The sequence below is a fragment of the Myotis myotis genome, unplaced genomic scaffold (assembly GCF_014108235.1).
Source record: "Myotis myotis isolate mMyoMyo1 unplaced genomic scaffold, mMyoMyo1.p scaffold_m19_p_11, whole genome shotgun sequence".
Classification (NCBI taxonomy): Eukaryota; Metazoa; Chordata; class Mammalia; order Chiroptera; family Vespertilionidae; genus Myotis; species Myotis myotis.
In genome coordinates, this window is record NW_023416315.1 from 26,506,639 (window position 1) to 26,530,237 (window position 23,599).

Genomic DNA, 23,599 nt, shown 5'->3' on the forward strand with positions numbered 1-23,599 from the left:
TTTTGGTGGTGTTTTTTTTTTAGTCATACAAGGGGTTGCAGTGGTGAAGGACACAGATATGGTCCCTGCCTTAACTTGGAGTCTTGTGAAGGAACCGGCAAACAGGCAATTAACATAAAATTAACATAAAACAAGTTCTTGATGGTGGTAATTTGCAAAGATGGGAAACTACCCAATTTTCATGGGAGAAGAGGATAGTGTGGTAGTAAACTCTGCAGAGAAGAATGTAACATTTAAGCTAGCCCAGCCAGTGTTGCTCAGTGGTTGAGCATGGACCCTATGAACCAGGTCACAGTTTGATTCCCAGTGGGGCACATGCCTGATTTTGGGCTCAACCCCTAGTAAGGGGCATACAGGAGACAGCCAATTGATGATTCTCTCTCAACATTGATGTTTCACTCTATCTCTCTCCCTTCTTCTCTGAAATAAAATACGTATTTAGAAATTTTTTAAGCTAAAATTTGATGCAGGAGTAGAATTTCCCCATATGAGAGAAGCTTCCATATTCCCAGGTAGAAGGAATATAATAAGTCTGGGGAGGGAGTGGGAGAGAGAGAGAGAGAGAGAGAGAGAGAGAGAGAAGAGAAGAGAAGAGAAGAGAAGAGAAGAGAAGAGAAGAGAAGAGAAGAGAGAGAAGAGAAGAGAAGAGAAGAGAGAAAGGAGAGAGAGCTGAATGAAAGCAGATCAAGAAGCATGGGTGCTGGCTAGCAGATGAAGTGTGATAAATGAAACTGCTGGGGGTGGGTCGTACAGTGGCCCTGTAACTGAAGAGCCATATAATAGACACTTGAGGAGTGGGTACTATGCTGAAGAAAATGGGGCAGCTGTGTGGGGCTTTAAACGGGGAAAGTCATGTTCATATCTGTTTCAGAGAACATCTGGCTACTCCAAAGCGCCCTCTTGGCCATTAGGATAAGTTTCGACATGCAGTTCTGTGGTTTTAGAGCTAGAATGGAGAGAAGTGTCCCAAGAGAGTGACGTTTTGGTTTTGTCCCCACAGGCCTTGGGGCAGATTTGATGTTTGGGAGGACTGTGGTGGGCAATTAGTGGACAGCCCCAGATACCTAGCAATGGACACTGTAGGGTGGGACCGGGCCCCCAGGGTGACCTTCCTCCCCTAGAATATCACTGGTCATTCGGTTTGGACCCTCCTGACCCTCCCTCCCTAGAGATAACATCTAGGCCAAAGTTGTATGTCAGCTGCTGCCCCAGAAAAGCAACAAAACCAGCCACAGATGACCTCAGGACCAGCTGCATTGAAAAATGACCCGCAGCCTTGGCGCTGAGCAATCCGTCAGTGGAGACCCAGACCCTGGAAGGACACACCTGGAATGCTGTGAATATTCTATTAGGATCTCTCCCTGGGACCTCCCCTAAAATCTCCACCCTTGAAACCCTTAGGATAAAGGACCCGGCCCACGGCTGTGCCTTTCTCTCCCCTTATTTAGGGTATTACCATTCGCTTCCTCACTCCCAAGCTCCAAGGGCCCTGCCTTTACCTCTATAACTTATTCCCTAAGCCCATTTCTTCTATCAGTTACTTCTTCTACCTCTGTGATTTTCCAAATACATGTTCTCTTATAGTTTGGGTCTTGGCTCTGAATTCTTCCCTAGCCAGAACTCAAGTGCAAGGTCGCTGAACCCAGGTCCATCTTACCCCACTGGCCTCACCCCTGGTGCCGTTCTGCTGCCTACAACAGAACAAGAGAGGCGCCCCCAGGGAGGACAGCTGGATGAGCCCTTTGGAAAGCCAGCAGTAAGATTTCCTGAATTAGCAATTACAGAATGAGGGACTGGGGGGGGGGGGGGGCTTTACAGATTGTTTCATTTGAGGCATCTAGGCTGCCTATACTAGTAGATGTATTCCATATGCTTATAAAATCCACCAAACCACCTTACTATTGGAAATGACCCACGTGCGAACTCTTATTAAATCTACATACTAAATCCACAGGTCTGCCAGCCCTTGAGAAACCTGGTGGTTGTCAGTCAGCCTTCTAGCACGCTCAATACGCAGCTCCAGGAGTCGTCCCAGGAAGCGAAGGCGGGTGCCCCCTGCTGGTCAGCGCTGGGTACTGCAGCTCAAGGAAAGCCCTTTACAAGGGGCGTGGCGGCTGGTGGGTTGCGTCACACCGGCGACCGGAAATAGGCGGGTACGTGTGCGTCAGTGGCGCGCGCCGTGGGAAACCTGACCAGCCGCATGGCCGCCGGGTGTCCGGAGCCTCCGCGGGCCAAAGCGGCCTCGGAGGGGCCGGTGGCGGGGCCCGCGGGTGTCCTGCCCTGCCTGGAGCTGCCGACCTACGCCGCCGCGTGCGCGCTGCTGAGCAGCCGCTACTCCTGCCTGGTGGCGGGGCCGCACCGCAGGCACATCGCGCTGTCGCCGCGCTACCTGCACCGGAAACGCACGGGGATCCGGGAGCAGCTGGACGCGGAGCTGCTGCGCTATTCCGAAAGGTCGCGGCCTCTTCCTTCGCGGACCCTCGTTCCTTTGGGCCCCGGGGGGGGGGGGGGTCCGCGGGTGGAGGTGCTGATGGCGCGGGAGAGAGGGGCGCATGGGGAGAGCGCGCCGGCCTCGTGCGCTGAGCCCCCGGCGCCTGCAGTCGGGAAAGGCGGTGCCTCCGGGGCGGGGTGCGTGCGGGTCCCTGTCCCCGGCCAGAAGGGCCGCGTGAAGGTGGCGGGGTTGTGTCGGCGGAGGGTCGGAGGGAACCTCGCTCCAGAAGCCGGGTGTCGGGCTAAGAATGGAGCGGGGGCCTGGAGACCCCTATGGCCCAGGTGGCCCTTCAGTGGATTCTCGCCCATTCTATAGAAAGTTGAGGCCTTAGTACAGTTTTTATTTGTGAACGGTGAAGGGCTATGCTGTTGTCATGGCCGTGGATCTGATCGGGGATGAGAGAAGTACTATTAGTTTTATTTTGAAGAGCAGTTTATTTCGTCTAACTGGCCCGCCTATTGCTCTTGAGAGGAAATATATATATAATCACCAAACACCTGCCGCTGCTGATGCATTTGAACTAAGGCCTTGACGAGTAACGGAAACGCTGAGTTGCCGGGGTAGAGGTCAGGGAGGGGTGGGAGGTGGATCTAATGCTCTTCTAATCTGCTTGGGCTCCAAGGCAAGGGTCCCAAAACGGCCGAGTGGATTCTCCCGCGATTGCTCGCCCCCCTTCAGGACTTTCATGAGCCTCTGGAAATTGCAGGACTTGCCCATGTCACTTTTCATCATCAAAGTATCCAGACGTTTCTCCACTTTCTCAAAGAACCCTGAACCTTAACACAGGCTAAGAGTCAAATAGAACATACAGCTTCCTCCAAGCACCAGCACACCTTATGTCTACTTTGTATAGTAGGGAGTTGGGGTGTAAAAACAGAAAGAAAATAAAAACCAGAGAAAAAACAAGATCTGTGTTTTAAGGAAGTTTAAGCTCTATTAGAGGTATACAGGCAAGCCAAATGCAGCGAAGTGTTAAAATTTGGCAGAAGTCTATTAATTTATAATGAGTGGCGAATTCCTTCGTAGGACCTTTGAGAACAACTTACCAGGAGGAGGAGGAGATGGTAGCGTTACAGGCAGAAAGAGTGGCATAAACAAATGGATGGTAGATGGGAAATGGGGTGCTTTGACCAGAGAATTGTACGTATTAAGTGGCCAGAGTGAGGTTTATGTCGGGAAGGACGATGGGTACAGTTGGAGGGGAGGGCAGTGGGTCAAAGACAGGCTGGGGACAGACAACCCAGAGAGGATGGCCATTTTGCTCTTCTTTCCTGCCTTTGCCAGTTTTTGTTTGTTTGTGTGTGTGTTTTTTCTACTTCTTGCTTAACCAGGAATAGCACAATATCCTCTTAACTCTGAAACTTGGCACACTCTTGAGAGAGTAGTACACATCCCTGATCTTTGTGGCGTAAAGAAAATTGACATGGGAAATTTCTTAAACTGTAAGTTTGGTTATGATTTGGTAGTATTAGATGATGGTTTCAGGGAGGTGACACAGTAGACAGAAGACCAGTTCAGAGAAGATGGACATACAAGGTGGTCAGAAAATGTGGAAACATAGGCAACTGTTTGATGTGTTTTACAACTTTCTGAAACCAATTAATGTCTCAACTTGACAGGCTAGGCAGGGCAAACACCCACATGTCTCCAATAGGAGCCATTCCACCAGAGAGACTAGGAACTGATTGGATGGTAGTTCCTTTAAATGAATTGGACAGTGTTGCCATGTCAGTTTATAGAGCAGGTTGTGCTCTGAACAGCTCCCCACCCACCCTACCTCACCCACTCCTCACCCTGCCACACACACACCTTACTTGCGGGATGTGCTGAAGACTCCAGTGTATTCAGGGCAGTCAGGCACCACACATTCAACTGTGCATTACTAATGAGGGGCAAAACATTGCACAGGCAGGAAGTTGTAATAGCAGTCAACCATGCATCAGGTGTAGTTGTTTGTCTCCCGACTGGGGCCATCCTGTGGAGCAGTGGTTCTCAACCTTGGCTGCACATTAGAATCACCTGGGAATCTTGTTAAAATCCTGATTTCTGGGCCTCATCCTCCGGAAATTCTGGTTCTTTGTTACTAATGTTGTGGCCCCACCCCATAACAAAGAAACAGAATTTCCGGAGGATGAGGCCCAGAAATCAGGATTTTAACAAGATTCCCAGGTGATTCTAATATGCAGCTAAGATTGAGAACCGCTGATGTAGTGGCAAGAGGACTTGCTTCTCTTTGTTTAGCAAATGAGGGAAAGGAAGGAATTGAGAATGGCTCTCAGTAGTGTCGAAGTTATCTCAGCAGCATCCCCCATTTGACAGACTCCACCCTTTTCCCCAGTGACAGGATTTTTTTAAAGCTATTTCATATCAATTTTGAAAATTTTACTTAGAGAAAGTAGTTTTCTAAGTCACGTAATTTCTAAGTTATATCTTTGAGAGGCCATTAAGAAAAAAATCTTGCCCTGACTGGTGTGCACAGTGGTTAGTGTTAGCCCTCGCACCAAAGGGTTGCGGATTCAATTTCCAGTCAATTTTCAGTCAAGGGCACCTACCTGGATTGCAGGTTCGATTCCCGTCCTGGTCGGAGCACATGCTGGAGGCAGCCAATCCATGTGTCTCACATCGATGTTTCTCTCGCTTTCTCTCTTGAGTTAGTTGAAGGTGGTAAATAATGTTCCTTCTCACTAGTTCTGTAGAAGCCTTAAATGTGCAGTCTAAGCAGCCCTTAAACTTGATTTAATTGTCGTCTATTTAAACTTAAGGCTACCACCCAGACCTGTAACCTACTTAGGATGGTATCTGGAAAACAAAAGTAAAAGAGGTGATAACATGGTTAAGGGGTTTGTCATCGTATATCTGATGACTTTAGTGAGTTTCTTGCTGGGAGCTGGCTTTCCCAAAGGTTGGATAGATTTATACAAGTCCTTTTGGGCTTAGGCTCTGTGGTTGCATTCCGTAGTCAATAGTTCTGAATTCTGCAGAACCCCATAACCTCCTTGTAATAGTTTGCCGTTCTACTGTAATGAAATGAAAACACTCTTTACTGTGCCGAAATGAAATGAAAATTAAAAGGTAATATAACCTACCTACACAATTGCAAAGAAATACACATGCAGTGCTCTAATACCGTACAGTAAAATGCATTTCAATGTGGAAATGCTTAAGCATGATTACCTGGAAGAATGAAGTAGTTAGAGGCCTCCCACACCTACACCTAGAATCATTGTGTGTCAGTTACAAACGTACATTGATGCAGGGGTTTTGAGTTGACACCTCACACACACAGTGTCTCCAGTAGTCTAATGCTTTTCTGAAACAATGGGAAATTCTCAGTAAAGTTCCACACAAAACAGTCTAGCCTTAAATCTATCCAGCTACATTCCTGGAATTTATAATGCACATTAAAACCATGCAAAAATTACTTTAATGTTAATGTTTTTTTTTTTTTAAATTAGATTATATGCCCAGCTATTTATAAATCAATCTATCCCCTCATTCAAAAGTTATGCAGAGCTAGGGACATTTCTTCATTGTACAGAACTGTCTTGCACAGGGTAGAATGTCTCATATCTCTGGCCTTAGCCAGTGATTGTCACAACCATGGTCAGTACCACAAATCCCCGAATGCCTCCTAAGGGACAGCAGTATTCCTCCCACACTAGAGACTCACCTTCTAATAATTGATTAGGGGAAACAAAGTCTTAATTTTGTTTTTCTGTCTAATATGGCAGCTACTCCCCTTCAGCACCTTGCTCTCTAACTCTGTGTTTTCTGTGCCCCTAATGCTGTCTCAGTGGTGGTGTTCCTGCTCAGGAAAGCCACATGCAGAAATTAACAACTCAAAATTGTGCTTTCTGGAGTAGTCTCTGAGTTTCCCCCCCCCCTAATTTAGTAGTTATTAAAGTTCCTTTCCAGTGGCTCCTGGCTGTTTTTGTTTAAACACCTGCTATTAGGAGAAATTCTTTCTCTTATTCTATATAAACTAGAGGCCTGGTGCACTAAATTCTTGCACGGATAGGAGGGTCCCTAGGCCTGGCTGGTGATCAGGGCAGATTGGGGCTTTCCACCTGCTGGCCAGGGCCTCCCTTCCAGGGCTGCTGGCCACCAGTTGGGGCTTTCCTTTGTTTTGTGCTGCCCCCTGGTGGTCAGCGTGTGTCGTAGCGAGCAATCGAACTCCCGGTCAAACTCCCGAGGGGATGCTGCGTATTAGCCTTTTATATATATAGATTACTCTAGAATATTGAGTTCAAAAATGTTCTCATCTCTGAAAGGGGTCTTAGTGGAATCCAAACATATATACAGATAGATTCAATACATGAGATTAAGAACCATGATCATGCTGTGCATGGATTCCTATAGGAGTAAAGGAGTGATAGATTTCGGCCTGGAAACTTTCCTGGAACAAGTTGTGGGTGTGGTAGTGGAAGCCGCTAGGTCTGCCTCTCTAGTAATAATTCCTTAAGAACCTGGAAATGACTTTTTGCAGTAGTAGCTGCCCCCTAATCCTGATTGTCAAGCGTATAGACTAAAATGTCAGTCATTCTCAGCAATAATATAGTTGTATTTCTTAGCATTACTAAGCAATAGTTGCAGTTTGGAATTTTTCTCTAAAAGTCATTGGCTTTAATGTTCAGGGGCTTCAGCTTTAACCTTAATACTTCTCTTGCTATGTGCCATCTAGTACAGAAATTTGGTAATGCTGGATAATGCCAAAATTTCTTTGATTCAGTCATACTTAGAAAAATACATTTTTTCTTGCCAAGTCCTATTTTTTCCTTTCATTACTATTTTTAAAAAATATGTTTATTGATTTTTTTTTTTTTTTTTAAGAAAGGGAGAGGGATAGAGAGATAGAAGCATCAATGACAGAGAAACACCACTGATCAGCTGCCTCCTGCATGACCCCTAGTGGGGATCGAGCCTGCAACCTGAGCATGTGCCCTGACTGGGAATCGAACCAGTGACCTTTGGTTCATGGGCAGATGCTCAACCATTGAACCACACCGGCCAGGTTTTCCTGTCATTCTAGCATGACTAGAATCCAAATGAGTAGCAAATAGAGAAGAAGGGTCAACTTTTTGCTCATGCATAATTGGACATTACTGGGTACCTATCTTAAAGTTAGGTTAAATCAGTTTTAACTTAGCCAATATATTGGGAACATTGTGAAATCGGACTACTAAAATTATTACAGGCTAACCAATATGCTATATGGTATTTTTGGTTTGGTTGGTTATATTTAGGAGATATACTTTTTGGACTCAGAATTTCTAAACAGTATGACAATGCTAGTTAAAAAAAGGTAAAAAAATACAATTTTTTCTTTTCTTTATTTTTTTTTTAACAGCCTTCTAGGTGTCCCCATTGCATATGATAACATTAAAGTAGTGGGTGAACTGGGAGATATTTATGATGATCAAGGACACATTCATCTTAATATTGAAGCCGATTTCATTATTTTCTGTCCTGAACCAGGGCAGAAGCTTATGGTATGTATGTCTCTTTTTTGTAGCTTTCTTTATATAATTATGTAATTTGAAAACTTAAGAAACTATATACTTTTGGACTGTTATTGTGGGTAACTAAAAATTATTTTAAAAGATAAAAGGAAATTAATTTCCATCATTTCAACCTAGGTACGTTTTGAAACGTCACCATCCTAAAACTCACATGCATGTAGAGTATGTGTCCCTCCAATTTATTCTTTTCATATAGCACCAAAGTGAACTTAAGGTATTAAAAAAAAAAAATCAGCCCTAGCTGGTTTGGCTCAGTGGATAGAGTGTTGGCCTGTTTTGGCCAACAGGCTCTGTTTTGGTCAAGGGCACATACCTTGGTTGCAGGCTCCGTCCTGGTCGGGGCTTGTGCAGGAGGCAACCAATCAGTGTATTTCTCTCACATCAATGTTTCTCTCTGTCTTTCCCTCTCTCTCCTACTCTCCTTAAAAATGAATGGAAAAATATCCTCGAGTGAGGAGTGACAAAACAAACAAAAAACCACAAAAGAACACATTCTTTAAAAAAAAAAAATCAATTTTTATTATTTTTAAATTTCCCAATTATACATAAATATGGTTTCTTTATAAAAGATTCAAACCATATAGTAGTATATAAAACAGGAGTTGCAAATTCAAATGGTTGTGGGGCCAGGCAGGTAATAAAAATGAGTCCAGGATGGGGGGTGGTGAGACTACTTGTACTATGCCTTGAGAAGCTGGAAATGCAAAAATTGGCATGAAATCTGAATTATATCCATTTATCCTCTTCATTTGCAGTTCTGTGTGTGTATATGTTCATGTGTGTGTGTGTGTGTGTGTGTGTGTGTGTGTATACATATATATATATATATATGTTTGTATATAATTTTTTCTTACCTAAAATTTTTTTAGAGGAATTGTTTAATCTAATGACAATAACTCAGCCTTGATACTGTTAATAAAAATATAGCTTAGATTTTACTATGACAAGATTTACATGGCATTTCTAATTAAAAATTTTTTTTTCAGTATCCATTAAACTGGAAGAAATAGTATACTTGGACTGCCAAACTGGAATCCTACAACCAGCCTTCAACTATTAAAGTTGGCAGTAGATTTGTAGTTAAAAATTCCCCCAATTCAACTGTCATCTGTTTTGTCTAAATTATCACAAACGCAAACATGTCCATGGAAATAACATTCTAATTGTAAAGAAAATATGAAATGAAAAGTAAAATTATCCCTATTACTCTATCTTCTACAACAATATCCAGTCCTTAAATACTCTTGACCAATCAACTTTTTCCAGGTTTTCTTTATGTTTAATAATATGAGATAATTTACATGCAATAAAATGTATAGATCATGGTGTGCAACTAAATTAATTTTGACAAAGGCATATACCATTGTGTGTCCTTAGAAATGACCCTCATGCCCTTTCCTGGTCAGTCCTTTCTCTCATCCTAGATACAACCACTGTTGTGATTTCATTGACCATAAATTAGTTTTGCCTGTTCTAGAATTCCATAGTAGTGGGATTTTTCATTATAAAATCTAAAATAGCCTCTTCTGCTCACCATGAGTTTCGTCCATACTGTTATGTGTATTGTTGTTTCTTTTTTAACACTCGTGGTATTCAGTTATATGAATACTAGAGGCCTGATGCATGAAATTCGTGCAAGAGTCGGCCTTCCCTTCCTCCAGCTGCCAGCACCGGCTTCCCTCTGGCACCCCGGCCCAGGCTTCCCTTGCAGCCCTGGCTTTGTCCGAAGGACGTCTGGTCTAATTAGCATACTATGCTTTTATTATTATAGATATTACAATTTGATTATCCATCTTCATTGAGGGACATGTGGGTAGTTTTCAGTCCGGAGCTATTAGAATAAAGCTGTTGTGATCGTACATTTTCATTTCTTCTAGGTAAAAAACTAGAAGCAGTATTGCTAGGTTGCAGGGTAGATGTGTGTTTAACTTTATGAAAAACCTGCTGTTAGGCTAACTTCCCATACAGCACTTCCAGGTGCTATGCATCTTTGCCAACATTTGGTGCTGTCAGTCTTTTACTTATAGTAGCTTCTCATAATGGTTTTAATTAGCATTTCCAGGAGCTTTTAATTTTGGTGAGGTCCGATTCAGCATAGTATACTTTTATGGTTATTGCTTTCTGGATCCTATCTAAGAAACTTGTCTACTCCTAGAAGCTTCTATAATTTTTGTAGTTTTAGCCTTTCCATTTAGGTCTATATTCAAGCTTTAATTTTTGGTGTATAGTGTAAGGTAGGCCTTTGAGATCCATTTTCTTGCCCATTAGCTATTCAGTTATTCCAGACCCACATATTGAAAAGATTTTCCTTTCCCTATTGGATATTTTTGAATTGATAGACTTGATTTTTTACAGCAGCTTTAGAGGTACAGAAAAAAGGGAACAAACACACTATTTCTGTTATTGACATTGTGTGTTAGTGTGGTACATTTTGTTAGAGCTGTTGAACCAATAATGCACCTTACATTAGAGTTCATTCTTTGTGTTGTATATTCTATGGGTTTTGACAAATGTATAATGACATGCATTCACCCTTAGAGTGTCCTATAGAATAATTGGTCACTGCCCTAAAAATCCTCTGTGCTTCACCTAATCATCCATACTCCCTCCCTTTGGAACCCTGGGCTACTGATCTTTTTACTATCTCCATAGTTTCTCCTTTGTCAGGATGTCATATAGTTGGAATCATACAATATGTAGCCTTTTCAGATTGTCTTCTTTCACCTACCATTTATGCAGTTAAGATTTCTCCATATTTTCTCATGGCTTGTTGGCTCATTTCATTTTATTTCTGAATATTACTCCATTTTACAGATGTACCATATTTTCCCAGACCTTGCGGAAGGTACCATTGTGGACACCTGCCTCCTGATAATGACTGAAAAGGAAGTTTTATTCTATCATATGTATAAGGAGTTGCTGACATTATACATGTTAATATTATTTAAAAATCTATAATTAAAAAATACGAATTTTTAAACTATTTTGAGTTTTTATTCATATACCTTACCTATATTGATTCCTAGAGGAAGAATAGAAAACTACGTTTTTTGGAAATTTTTATTTCAAGCTTAAAATTCTATAGTAACATCCTTTTATCTTAGTTTTTAAGCTTCTAGTGTTTTTGTAATTTAGTCCAAACAACTGTTCAAGATTTACATATAAAGGGTAAGCTGTCTTCTAATAGGACTGCTTACTAGTACATCATGCACAATTTAGCCATTAAAGAATGCTCTTCAAGCTTTGAAGTTCAGACTGTTTATAGAAATACAGTGGATCCTAGTGATAAAAAGCATATGCTTCCTGCCTTGCGGTCTTTTTACATGTAGGTCATATCAAAGAGTAGTTTCTGCTTGGTTCAGTGTGGTTGCAGAGTGCTCCACTCCCCTTGGAATCTTAGATGGGAGCTAAGGTGGGTTTGTCAGGGGGCAAAGGGGAGGGTAATTGTTTATCCAGTTAGGCAGTTGCTATTCAGTTACTTATTTAACCAAGTTTGAGCTTTCTACAGTGTTCTAAAGCAATGCTTTAATATAACATGTAAATTTTGAGATAAATATTTTCCATACCAAATTATACTATTTTGATGTTTTCACTTTGAAGATCAGTTTGAAGCTTATAAAGTTTGATTTATCTGTTAACTCTTTGGGTCCCTTCTTGATGTTCTTTTTTCTTTTTTCTTCTTAGGGTATAGTTAATAAAGTGTCTTCCAGCCACATTGGCTGTTTAGTACATGGGTGTTTCAATGCCTCCATCCCTAAACCTGAGCAGATGCCAACTGAGCAGTGGCAGACCCTGGAGATAAATGTGGGCGATGAACTAGAATTTGAAGTATTTCGTTTAGACTCAGACGCTGCTGGAGTATTCTGCATTCGGGGAAAACTAAATATCACCAGGTCAGTTCCTACTCACATTATTGTCATTTTGATATTGAAATGTTTCTATTTAATTCTGAATTTAGAGACCATACGTCCTCTTTAAAAATGTTTATTATAATATTTATGCTTTCAAACCAGAAAGTCATTGTAAATCATTATCTTAAGTGCTAAGACAATGCATTAAATATTCTAAAGCTCTACATCTAGCTAAATGGTCTGTATTTTAATAACTCAATTTTACTGTATAGTTTCTAGTTGTTAATTTTTAAAATAGTTGATACCTGAGCTTGAAACTAACAATTTAATCATATTGTATAACTATTAGCCTGCTTTCATTTGTACATGGTTGAAACAAAAATAATTTGATTGTCATTATGCCAGGTAGACCATTTAATTTCTATTGAAATTCTTATAAGAATTACTTTGATCTTGAATCTTGAGCTTGGCTCTATAGGAGCTCACTTTGGGAGCGGGGAAACTTTTGGAATACTGCTAATATTAATTTAACAATTTTCTAGATTCTGCTTTGATAAGGAACCAGAGTGTGGATTCAAGTTCTAGAGCAGCTGTCCCATAGAACTTCTGTGATTATGATAGAGATGTGCTGTATTTGTGCAATTCAGTAGCCTCACGATTGAGCACTGGAAAAATGACTAGTGTGACTGAGGAGCTAAATTTAAAAGTTATAACTATTTAAATTTAAGTAATTTCAGTGAGATATGTGGCTAGTGCTCTCTCTAGTTCTAGAAAGAAGGCGGCTTCATTGAGCCTTGTTTTTATCTTAGTGATATAAAATAATTCACAACTGTGAAATGTGCTTCAGCAGAGGTTAGGAAGAACAATGAAATTATCTGAAGCAAGGATTGAGAAAGTAGACAGGAAACTCCATTATTTTGATAGGTAACAGAAGTATGTTTTCTCTCTATTTTATGTTAATTTGGCTAATAAGCCTGGATATTGTGATGTTTAGTATTTAGGGACCAGCTTTTTGTGAACAAAACCAGAATTTAGGAGCCATGTTTTGACAACCTTTTCATGTCGTTCACATGTGTGAAAGCAGTCTGGGAGAAGTTCTTGGGAAACAGTAATTTTAACATTTCAAAGGGCTGAAGGATGATAGGAAAGACCGTTTGAAATTTACACTGTAGGATGCAGCCTACGCTGTCGCTTAGGAAAATGATAGCAGGTTGGGATACTCTTGATCTCTTTGTTCTTCTGTTTTTGCTTGTTGCTCTTCAAACTTTTAAACTGTTCATTTCTAGTTCAGAAACCGAGTGCCCTGCAAATTCCGAAGAAGTAACAGAAACTGGGACTGAAGAAGCTGTTGAAAAACTTCCAAAGAAGAAGAAAAAGAAAAAGAAAGAGCCAGATGAAGTTGAGGGTGGTGCCACAGAGCTAGCAGATCTCCCAGATGTCACCGGGAGGGAAGAGACGGACCTACAGGTAGATAATAATGTGAATGGGCTCTGGGAGGAAGAGCCAAAGAAGAAGAAGAAGAAGAAAAAGAAGAAAGACCCAGAGCCAGATGAAGTAGAAGGTGGTACCACTGAGCTAGCTATTGTCCCAGAAGTCGCCATGCAGGAAGAGACAGACTTGCAGGTGGATAACACCATGAATGTGAATGGCCTCTGGGAGGAAGAACCAAAGAAGAAGAAAAAGAAAAAGAAGAAAGACCCAGAGCCAGATGAAGTAGAGGGCGGTATCACCGAGCTAGCAGATGTCCCAGCTGTCGCCTTGAGGGAAGAGACAGACCTGCAGATTGATAATGTGAACAGTGGCCTCTGGGAGGAAGAGCCAAAGAAGAAGCACCAGGAAGATCAGAACCAGGACCCTGTTTTTCTGGGCAGTGACTCCAGTGGTTACCAAAGTGACCATAAAAAGAAGAAAAAGAAAAGAAAGCACAGTGAGGAGGCTGACTTGGCCCCACTTTTGGAACACTCTCCTAAAAAGAAAAGGAAAAGATGATTTTCTTTAGTACATTGTAAATACGATTGTTTTAAAAGATCGATTTATACACAGTAGATGAAATGTTTGAATAATATGAAATAATTCTCAAAACAGGAAACTATTAAACTGCCATTTTATTGTATACAGAGTGAAAGGTAAGATCTCTCAGTCTTAACTTTGGCATTTTTCCAGTTTTTACATTCTAAATAAAATTATTTCTATAAACTCAATACCAGCAAAAGGACTTTATAATACAGTGTTATATCATTAAAGAGTCAATTTGAGCTTGGATTTTTGGTTTATTGCTTTTTAAGAAAATTTATATTATTGAAAGTATTACAGATGTCTCCCTTCCCCCCCCCCATTAACTCCCTTAACCCCGCACATGTCCCCATGTCCCCTCTCCCCCTCCCCCCCCCCCCCATCCCCATCCCCAGGCCTACTGCACTATTGTCTGTGTCCATGGGTTGTGCATATAAGCTCTTTGGTTAATCTCTTTTGCCCGCCCCTCCCCCCCCTTCCCCTCTGAGATTTCTCAGTATGTTCCATGCTTCTATGTCTCTGGATCTATTTTTTCAGTTTATTTTATTCATTATATTTCACATATAAGTGATATAATGTGATACTTGTCTTTCTCCAACTGGTTTATTTCACTTAGCATAATACTTTCAGGTCCCCCCAGGCTGTCTGAAAGGGTAAGAGATCCTTCTTTTTTATTGCTGTATACTATTCCATTGTGTAAATGTACCACATCTTTTTTTATCCATTCATCTACTGACGGGCACTTGAGCTGTTTCCAGATCTTAGCTATTATACATTGTGCTGCTATAAACATAGGGGTGCATATATTCTTTCTGGTTGGTATTTTGGGATTCTTAACGATGTATTTCTAGAAGTGGGATCACTGGGTCAAATACTGCTCTTTTTTTAAAAATGGATTTTACCTTTATCATGAAATCACCAGCTTTTTAAAAAATTCAAGGCATTTGCCAGTTTCAGATTTCCCTTTATCATGGCCAGTACAGTATTTCTGTTGTTTAACTTGGAGTGGTTTGCCACAGGAGCTCCTGCAATCTCCAGCACTCCTAGGAGAGCCATGTCAGTACTGACTAGTTAACAGGGGTGGGCAAACTTTTTGACTCGAGGGCCACAATGGGTTCTTAAACTGGACCGGAGGGCCGGAACAAAAGCATGGATGGAGTGTTTGTGTGCACTAATACAAATTCAAAGTAAACATCATTACATAAAAGGGTACGGTCTTTTTTTTTTAGTTTTATTCATTTCAAACGGGCAGATCCGGCCCCGCGGGCCGTAGTTTGCCCACAGCTGGACTAGTAGAAACAGTATTCACTATTCTTTCCTTCCAGGTGCATGTGTGGTGTCATTTTCTTTATATCTAAGTCTCAGAGGTTAGTGGAGAGTTGTTCACTGGTACCTACTCATTTGTGCCTCAACCATTCTGTTTTTGTTGTGTGTTGAGAAGTAGAATTGGATGAAGACAGGAAAAACGTGATTCTGTTTAGTGGGGAATTCCCAATTACGTTTTAATAATTGGGTTAGACTGCTAGAAATTGTTCTGAAGAGCAAACAGCTGTTCATTGCTTTCACTGAGAACATGCCAAGCATTAACATGTCCAAGACCTTAACTATTGGATAACTGAGTGATGAAATGATCAGCCGGTTCAGGTTGATAACCAATACATGGCAGTCTTCACTCACTTAACAGGTACTGGACCATCTACTGTGTGCAACACATTCTACTAAGGTCCAGGAATATAATGGCAAGCAAGGCAGATGCAGCTCCTTCCCTCATAGAATATCAGGAGAAACAGATGCCCATACAATAAAAGTAAGATCACATACAGAAAATTAGTAACTGGTAAGTGCTACAAAGAAAAATAATTTTCCTCTCACTGTTGGTTGTGTTAGCATGCGTACATGGGTGAATGGGTTGAACTCCAAATGGCAGCCATTTTTGTTGCCATTTATGTAGTATTAGAAATAGTACTGGTCTCACATTGTTTAATTTCCGTTATTGTATAAATTCTGCTCATAGTATTTCTTGATCCAAATCTGTAATGATAGAATACAGAGTTTGCAATGTTTGTCTACAGGTAGATGTGCCAGACAGTGGCAAGGTGTGCGAGCCAGTGTCTTCCCATACAGTTTAGTTTCACATGAGTGTGGAGGCCTTAAAATGTGGGTAGTCCAAATTGAGATGTGGTGTCAGTAGAAGATGCATACCAGGTTTTGAAGATGTACAAAGAAAGAATATAAAATATCTCAATTTAGTATGTTGGTGAAATTATAATACTTTTGGTGGTTAAATAAAATGTTAAAATTCAGCCTTTTCAGGTTTTTTTTGGTTTTTTTTTTTATTTTGCTAAAAGATCTAAAACTGAAAATTACATATGAGACTCACATTATCTTTGTTTTAAACAACACTGGTTTAAAGGAAGGATGAGTTGAAAAAGGGTTAAAACAAGCTATATTCTCAGGGTTTAATATAGTGGCATGCCCTGAAAATGTTTTATAAATGCTTCCTTAAAATTTTTTGAATACATAATTGAAATCATGTCTGACTTAATGTAGAAAATTAAATTTTGTGAAACAATTTCCCCTTTATACCAAGGAAGCTTCAAATTGTTGTTATTCATGGAAAAATAAATTGTGGCTTAGCAAAATAAGCAAATTTCCACATGATGTTTGTATATTTTCAGTTGGTGCTTTTCTCATTCATGTTCTGTACAATTAAAAATAATTGGTATTTTTGTTCTTTGGCTAATCCTTTCACCTTCTTTCATCCAATCCCCTTCCTCCCACCTCCCCTCTGACAGTTGTCAGTCTGTTCCATGCCTCTGGACCTGTTTTGTTAGATTCCACATGTAAGTGAGATCATATGGTATTTGCTTTCCTCTGACTGGCTCATTTCACGTAGCTTAATAATCTCCAAGCCCATCCAGGCTGCCACAAAAGGTAAGAGTTCCTTCTTTTTTATGGCTGTGTAGTATTCCATTATGTAAATGTACCACAACGTTTGTATCCACTCATCTACTGATGGGCACTTGGGCTATTTCTAGATCTTGGCTATTGTAAATATTGCTGCTATGAACATAGGGGTGCATATATTCTTTCAAATTGGTGTTTCAGGATTCTTAGAATACATTCCCAGAAGTGGGATTGCTGGGTCAAAAGGCAGTTCCATTTTTAATGTTTTGAGGATACTTCATACTGCTTTCCATGGTGGCTACACCAGTCTGCATTCCCATTAACAGTGCGTGCACTAGGGTCCATTTAAATTGATAAAATGAAAAGCACAGTTTCAAATGGCATTACCTTGCCTCTGATGTGATATTTTTAACGTTTTCACATTATTTCAATTAATTCATTAAGTGCTTTGCCTATATCTGATGTGGTTTTCCACTATTTTTTATCCCATCAGTGTGTCAGTGATAACTTAGATGGAAAACTTCCAAATGGTCAAAATTGAGCCTCTCACTTGCTTTACGCATTCCACTAGGATCATCCTTGGACATTTTTCATCCACAAAGAAGACACACTGTGTTATAAAATTAGTATGTATCCACCTTTATGAAAGTTCCAAATGCAAAAGTAGCTCCCCATTCTTCTAGTTATGATCTCCACAACCCCCCACCCCAACATACCCATGTAACAATCTATATCCCAGAAATAACTACTGTTGTCAGTTTCACATACAGTTTTAGATTTTGTTTTTAGACTTTAAAATATTTAAAAATATAAATGCACTCAAATATTCATAGAATTTGAACCTACTGTTTTCATTTGATATATGAATGTATAAAGGTATTCTTATTTTTAATGTTGGCAGAATTTCCATATGTAATTTTTCATTTCCTAATGGTGAACATTTAGGTTTCTATTTTCTCTCTTAAACACACACATTGAGCATACGTGTATATCCATCCTTATTTGATAAAAAGCCCAGAACTGAAATTATATTAAAGGAATAAATTTCAGTTTTTGATATAGATCGTCAGATTGTCCTCCAAGACATTGTACCAGTTTGCAATCCTATGAACAGTGTGTGGTTGGCAGCCATGCCAACACGGAGATTACCGGTCATTGTAAATCTTGACAGTCTGATAGGTGAAAATATTATGCTGTGTAATTGATACTGATTTGGTTTTTAGTGAGCTTGAACCACTTATTGTCTATGCATTTGTTCCTTTGATTTTTGTGTGGTGTTTTTCCATTTGTAACTTTTTCAAGAGCTCTCTCCATAATTGGGATGATGTTTTTTTTCTGCATATGTTCAATTTTTGTAATTTGTCATTTGTTTTAGCATTATCATTTGCTGTTCAGATATTTATTTAATCAATGATCTCTTTTGAGTTTTATTTCATTGTTTTTCTTATAAAGGCATTGACATCCCAAGATTATAACTCATATTTTCTTTAAAAAAAACCCACACCGTTTTTATTGATTTCACAGAGGGAAAGGAGGAGATAGAAACATCAGTGATAAGAGAGAATCATCTGTCTTGGCTGCCTCCTGCATGCCCCCTATTGGGGATCAAGCCTGCAACTCAGGTACCTGCCCTGACCGAAAGTTGAACCATTTGTTCATGGGTTGATGCTCAACCACTGAACCACACTGGCTGGGCAGATACTTTTTATGTTTATACGTTTAAAAATTTTAGTCCATCTGGATTGGTATGTAGTTTGATGCAGGAATTTACTTTTTCCCCAAACTAATGTTCACATTTCCAAACTGTTAATTTAACCCATATTTTCTCTACAGATTTGAAGACTTACTTATGTATTCTTTTATAAGACCGTACTATTTATTATTCTAATATGGTAGGCAGAATTCTTACGTGGCCCCTGATATGTCCCACCCTTATTCTCATAACTGTAGATGCTGAATTTTATTTATTATATATACTTATATTCTTTATAATATAATTATAATAATATAATTACAATGATTACAATTACATGGCACAGTTGATTTTAAGAAAGAGAAATTATCTGGGTGGCCCTAACCTTAACCACATCAACCCTTTTATTTTTTTAATGATATATTTGGCAATTTAAAAAATTTTATTTTAATTACAGTTGACATTATTTTATTAGTTTCAGGTATATACCATAATGGTTAAGTCAATTACATTATTTACAAAGTGATTCTCCTCCCCCACCTCACCCCTGATAATTCAAGTACCCATCTGGTACGATGCATTGTTATGAAAACAATTAACACTCTAATTCTTCTTGTACCCTCTTACCCTCTAAGACCGATTATTGCAGAGTATATAGGACAGTCATGGAACGTGTATCCTTCAGTCCAGGCGATGCACTGGACAGAATCCCTGTTCTGTTCCCTTTTGAGTGCAGGCCAGTGGTCTGAGTAATTCACCTGTAGAGAGAAGAGAAGAGTACTTCTTAATTCTAATATGGTTTGAAGGGGAGCTTTACCTTCTCTAGAGTTAGTTTATGCCAATAACATTTTTGTTTTGCTTTGTTTTTCAAAGCTACATTGTCTTGACCCATCGCATTGACGTTTTGTATCTGTCTGTTGGAGCACATCAGAATTTCAGTTTATTGAGTCATCTTCCCATAATCCCATGTTATAATTTAGAATTATTTTTTTCCAAGCAAAGGAAACCATAAGTGGGAATAAGAGTTGGTTGTAAAAATTCAGGGCTGCCATAGGGATTCCAGGACAAGAATGCAGCTGGACCTCAAGAAATATTAGAAGGTACTGGGAAGGGCTGAGTTTTTCTTGAGCACTCATAGGCTTTCCCTGCAGACATGCAGTCCCAACCATTTGGAGAGTGTTAGTCCCACTGGCCAATTTTCAGCAGAAAGAATCTGGCCCAGTTTAGGGATGTTGTGCATTCCTGGTAGCACCAAGATAAGCCTGGCACTCAGACTTATGATAACTTGTAAGGACTTGTTAAAATAAGTTTCCCCCCAAAAGGAATCATTGTTTTCTGGCAGATACTCCAAAAGGTGATTTCTACATTTTGGTACTCAATAAATGTAGTATTTTCATATTAAATAATTTTTGAAATGGTGACACTTTTTGTTTTTTTTCTTTCTATGTAGAGTTTTGACTGAGTTGCACCTTCTATTATTCAGTGAAAAAGTAATGAGATGGAAGTAGCAACATTTTAGTCATGGAGAATCATCTTAATTATACATTATTAACATCTGAATCTACCAGCAAATTGCAACCTCAGGCTATTGCTAAATGAATCATCCTAGTTGGGAACATACAGCCTTGAGAAGATGTATGTTCTGTTTTTATAACCCAGAGGTAATATGCCTGTGTCATCACAAAGGGGTCATAAGTGGTGGGAGGATTAGGCGAGGCATTTATAAATTTAGTAAGCTATAGTTCTGGAAGTTTGTATTTTTTTTTTTCTGTGAAATACCTAGGCTCATTCATTTCCTCCTTTCAAAAATCATAAATTAAAATAAATGGGAAAGAAGCCATTTGTTTTTTAGGTCACTCATTAGTTTTAACCAGGCCTGGGGCAGCATAGTTTATTCCAGTCTTGCCATTCATTGTTTGATTCCACATTCATTGCCCTGGAGGCTGTGGCTTGTGGTGCTGGCATGCTGTTTATTGCTCCGTGCAAGAAAAACAAATGAAAACAGAAAGAGGAATGCCAAAGTGCCTTTGTGGGTGTAGTCAGCAGATTAAAGGAAAGCCAAGAGCAGCCTTGTTTTCATCCAGCCTAGCGTTAGAGATTCTGTATATTTTCCCAATCCACATGTGACAGGGAGGGAACAGCCTGGATTTGGGTTCCTTTGTTAACTGTCTCTGCATTTGAGTTTTATTTATTTCAAAATATGGAAAACCTGTTCTGCCAACACATTTAAAAATAAATGGTGAAAACTTCCTTGGTCTCTAAAATGTCCAAAATGAACACTTTGGACCAGACGGGACTAAAGCTCAAAAAAAAAAAGAAAAAAAAGTCTAAGGCCAGCTTTGTTTTTGGACATCTTTTTTTTTTTTTATGTCTTAAAAGTAATTATGTAGTGAAACAAGTTTCTAAAATGTATTTTCTATGCATATTTCTCTATTCTGTCAGCTCTAAGAACATCACTTATGATTTAAAGAGGAAAGAGAAGATTGGAGTAATAAGTAATACTCCTCCACCTACATTTAAAGGACTTTGAATTTTTTCCAAATAGAGTTTATAGACCGAAACAACTCAGATCGTAAAAGTGACAGCTCTAATTTCAAGTAGAGATCAGGATGGTTCCAGAAATCATAGCTGGGGAGTTTCTATCAATTTGTCTTGGAAACATATATAATACCAATAAAATTGAAAAGCTTTGCATTTAATGTTTTACATGGATTTTTTAAAACTAAAATTGCATTTTAAAAAATCCTCTGAGGAAATTATTTTTATTGATTTGAGAGAGAAACATCATTCAGTTGCCTCCTGTTTGGACCCGACTGGGTATTAAACCCACAATCTAGGTATGTGCTCTGATTTGGAATGGCACCTGCAACGTTTTGGTGCATGGGACGATGCTCCAACAAACTGAGCCACCCGGCCAGGGCTAACATTGCATTTTTTGTCAATTTTGGTTTCAGACTACATAACCTACTTGATATCACATGTTGGCGTACCACAAGGCCTACAGTTATTTTGTGAGGCAGAATGTGAATATACCTGCCGGGGGGGGGGGGGGGCAAACTACGGCCCGTTTGAAATGAATAAAACTAAAAAAAAAAAAGAACGTACCCTTTTATGTAATGATATTTACTTTGAATTTATATTAGTTCACACAAACATTCCATCCATGCTTTTGTTCCTGCCCTCCGGTCCAGTTTAAGAACCCATTGTGGCCCTCGATTCAAAAAGTTTGCCCACCCTTGGAATATACCCACACCTTAAAAAGGTCAGTTGCTTTGTTACATTTAGACAGTTGCTGGTTTTTCCTCTAAGCCCGTGGTTGGCAAACTGCGACTTGCGAGCCACATGCGGCTCTTTGGCCCCTTGAGTGTGATTCTTCTACAAAATACCACGTGCGGGCGCGCACATACAGTGCGATTGAAACTTCATGGCCCACGCGCAGAAGTTGGTATTTTGTGGAAGAGCCACACTCAAGGGGCCAAAGAGCCGCATGTGGCTCGCGAGCCGCAGTTTGCCAAGCACTGGGCTAAGCCATTCATTCCTGCAACCAATACTTGGTGAATGCCTATTATGTGCCAGACTTAGATGTTAGGTACTAGAATTATGTCAGAAAACAAGAGACAAAACTGCCTATTTAGTGGAGGACACAGACAAAAATTTAAGTACATGGTAATATGTCAGATGATAAATGTTACGAGACAAAAATAAGGCAAAAGACGTTAGTGTGGGGAGGTTTACCGTTTTTAATAGGATAGTAAATTAAGGCGATCGATTCTAGAGGTAGAGAATTTTAGAGTTCAGTGGAGGCCTAAAGATGGGAGAAGTGTGGGTTTCAGATTTCTGAAGTATTTCCTGATCAAGGATAACTGTGTGGCTAAACTAGAGTGAGCAAGGTAGAAAAATGAGACATGATGAGTTCAAATAAAGTTACATCTTCTTGATCTTTGACATGATTTAACCTTGACCAATAATCTAAAGAAACTACTTTGAAGGAATTAATGGTGTTGCCCAATAATTGTTTTAGTATTAGTTATATCAAGGATAAGTAAAGACCTGTCATCGGGGAAAAAAAAGAATTAAAATGTTATGTGTCACATGAAATATGTTTTACCTGTTTGGGTTTCAAATTACAAATTTACATATATGTATATATTCATTCATGGTTTTCAACCTGTATGTAATAATTAGATCAATTATATTACTCCTGTTTAACAGATGATGTGATAGGTTTCAGATGTTATTTTATCTTCCAGTAAGCTTAAGTTATTGATTCAGGTATGCTTTTTTTATATGCTTAGATACAGTAGATCCTCAGGTTATGTCGGAGATCCGTTCCTACGGTGCGACATAACGCGATTTTCGCCTTAAGTCGGAACCCACCTACATAAGCACATACACAGCAGTAATGAGGTGAAACAGTAAAAATCATTTAAAAGAAGGATAACAATTCCTGATCTTTATTTGTGGTAAATAAATAATAAAAAACATAAAGCACATATGTACATACGTCAAAATTATGGAACTTTTTTTACTAAATGGAGATGGCGACGTAGCCTGAGGACTGCATGTATATATAATACTTAAAAGTCTATAAAAATAACTATTGCAATGAAACCACATGACTTAATAGCATAAGGAAGTATACAATTTAAAATCCTCATCACAAATAAGTGGTAAGAGAAATGCTCTTTAGATATGACTAGAAATGAAGTTCTCTCTTCCTTGCACACCCTCTTTTAACCCAATCAAGTCTAGCCCACAGTCCCAGTAGGGGACTTTGTATCATACACCTACAGTTTTCTAGCCACACTGATTTTATCAGGGATTAACGGTGACACAAGCTGAAACAGTCATGCTCTCTTTCGGAAGAAGTTGGGGTAGAAAAACAGAAACTGAACCAGCATATTATATGGACTTTGGAGTTGTAAATTCATGAAGAACAGAGATAATGTCAGCTAGATTCTGGTGCAAGCTAAATTACTAACAAGCAAAAATTAGGGCCTTGCACACACAGCTTGTTATCTGTGAGAAGATGATAGATTGTACGACCCAGAGGGATAGTCGGAGAGGCTGGCTGCCAGCCAAATGTCTACCTCATGTAAGTCCTGGCTGTATTTCCTGCTTTTGG

At 39.7% G+C, this 23,599-nt stretch overlaps 1 protein-coding gene and 1 long non-coding RNA gene across 3 annotated transcripts; both read left to right on the forward strand.

Moving 5' to 3' along the window:
• The first annotated feature begins 2,157 nt into the window (after positions 1-2,157).
• POLR1F (RNA polymerase I subunit F) lies at positions 2,158-14,123 on the forward strand. Its single transcript, XM_036327960.1, has 4 exons — positions 2,158-2,454; positions 7,839-7,980; positions 11,695-11,903; positions 13,148-14,123. Exons 1-4 carry the CDS (start codon positions 2,201-2,203, stop codon positions 13,848-13,850), a joined length of 1,308 nt encoding a protein of 435 aa, XP_036183853.1. The 5' UTR covers positions 2,158-2,200; the 3' UTR covers positions 13,851-14,123.
• A 565-nt stretch (positions 14,124-14,688) lies between these two features.
• LOC118666150 lies at positions 14,689-21,493 on the forward strand. Of its 2 annotated transcripts, XR_004970866.1 has the most exons (4): positions 14,689-15,711; positions 16,670-16,808; positions 17,275-17,407; positions 19,925-21,493. It is a non-coding gene; the product is annotated as an uncharacterized LOC118666150 (long non-coding RNA). The 2 variants fall into 2 exon arrangements; XR_004970867.1 differs by lacking the exon at positions 17,275-17,407.
• The last annotated feature ends 2,106 nt before the right edge of the window (positions 21,494-23,599 follow it).

Excerpts from the sequence above, each read along its gene's own strand:
- POLR1F (XM_036327960.1), top strand. The coding sequence starts at position 2,201 with ATGGCCGCCGGGTGTCCGGAGCCTCCGCGGGCCAAAGCGGCCTCGGAG. Across the intron at positions 2,455-7,838 it reads CTGCTGCGCTATTCCGAAAG|CCTTCTAGGTGTCCCCATTG; the intron begins GTCGCGGCCTCT and ends TTTTTTTAACAG. Across the intron at positions 11,904-13,147 it reads GGAAAACTAAATATCACCAG|TTCAGAAACCGAGTGCCCTG; the intron begins GTCAGTTCCTAC and ends GTTCATTTCTAG.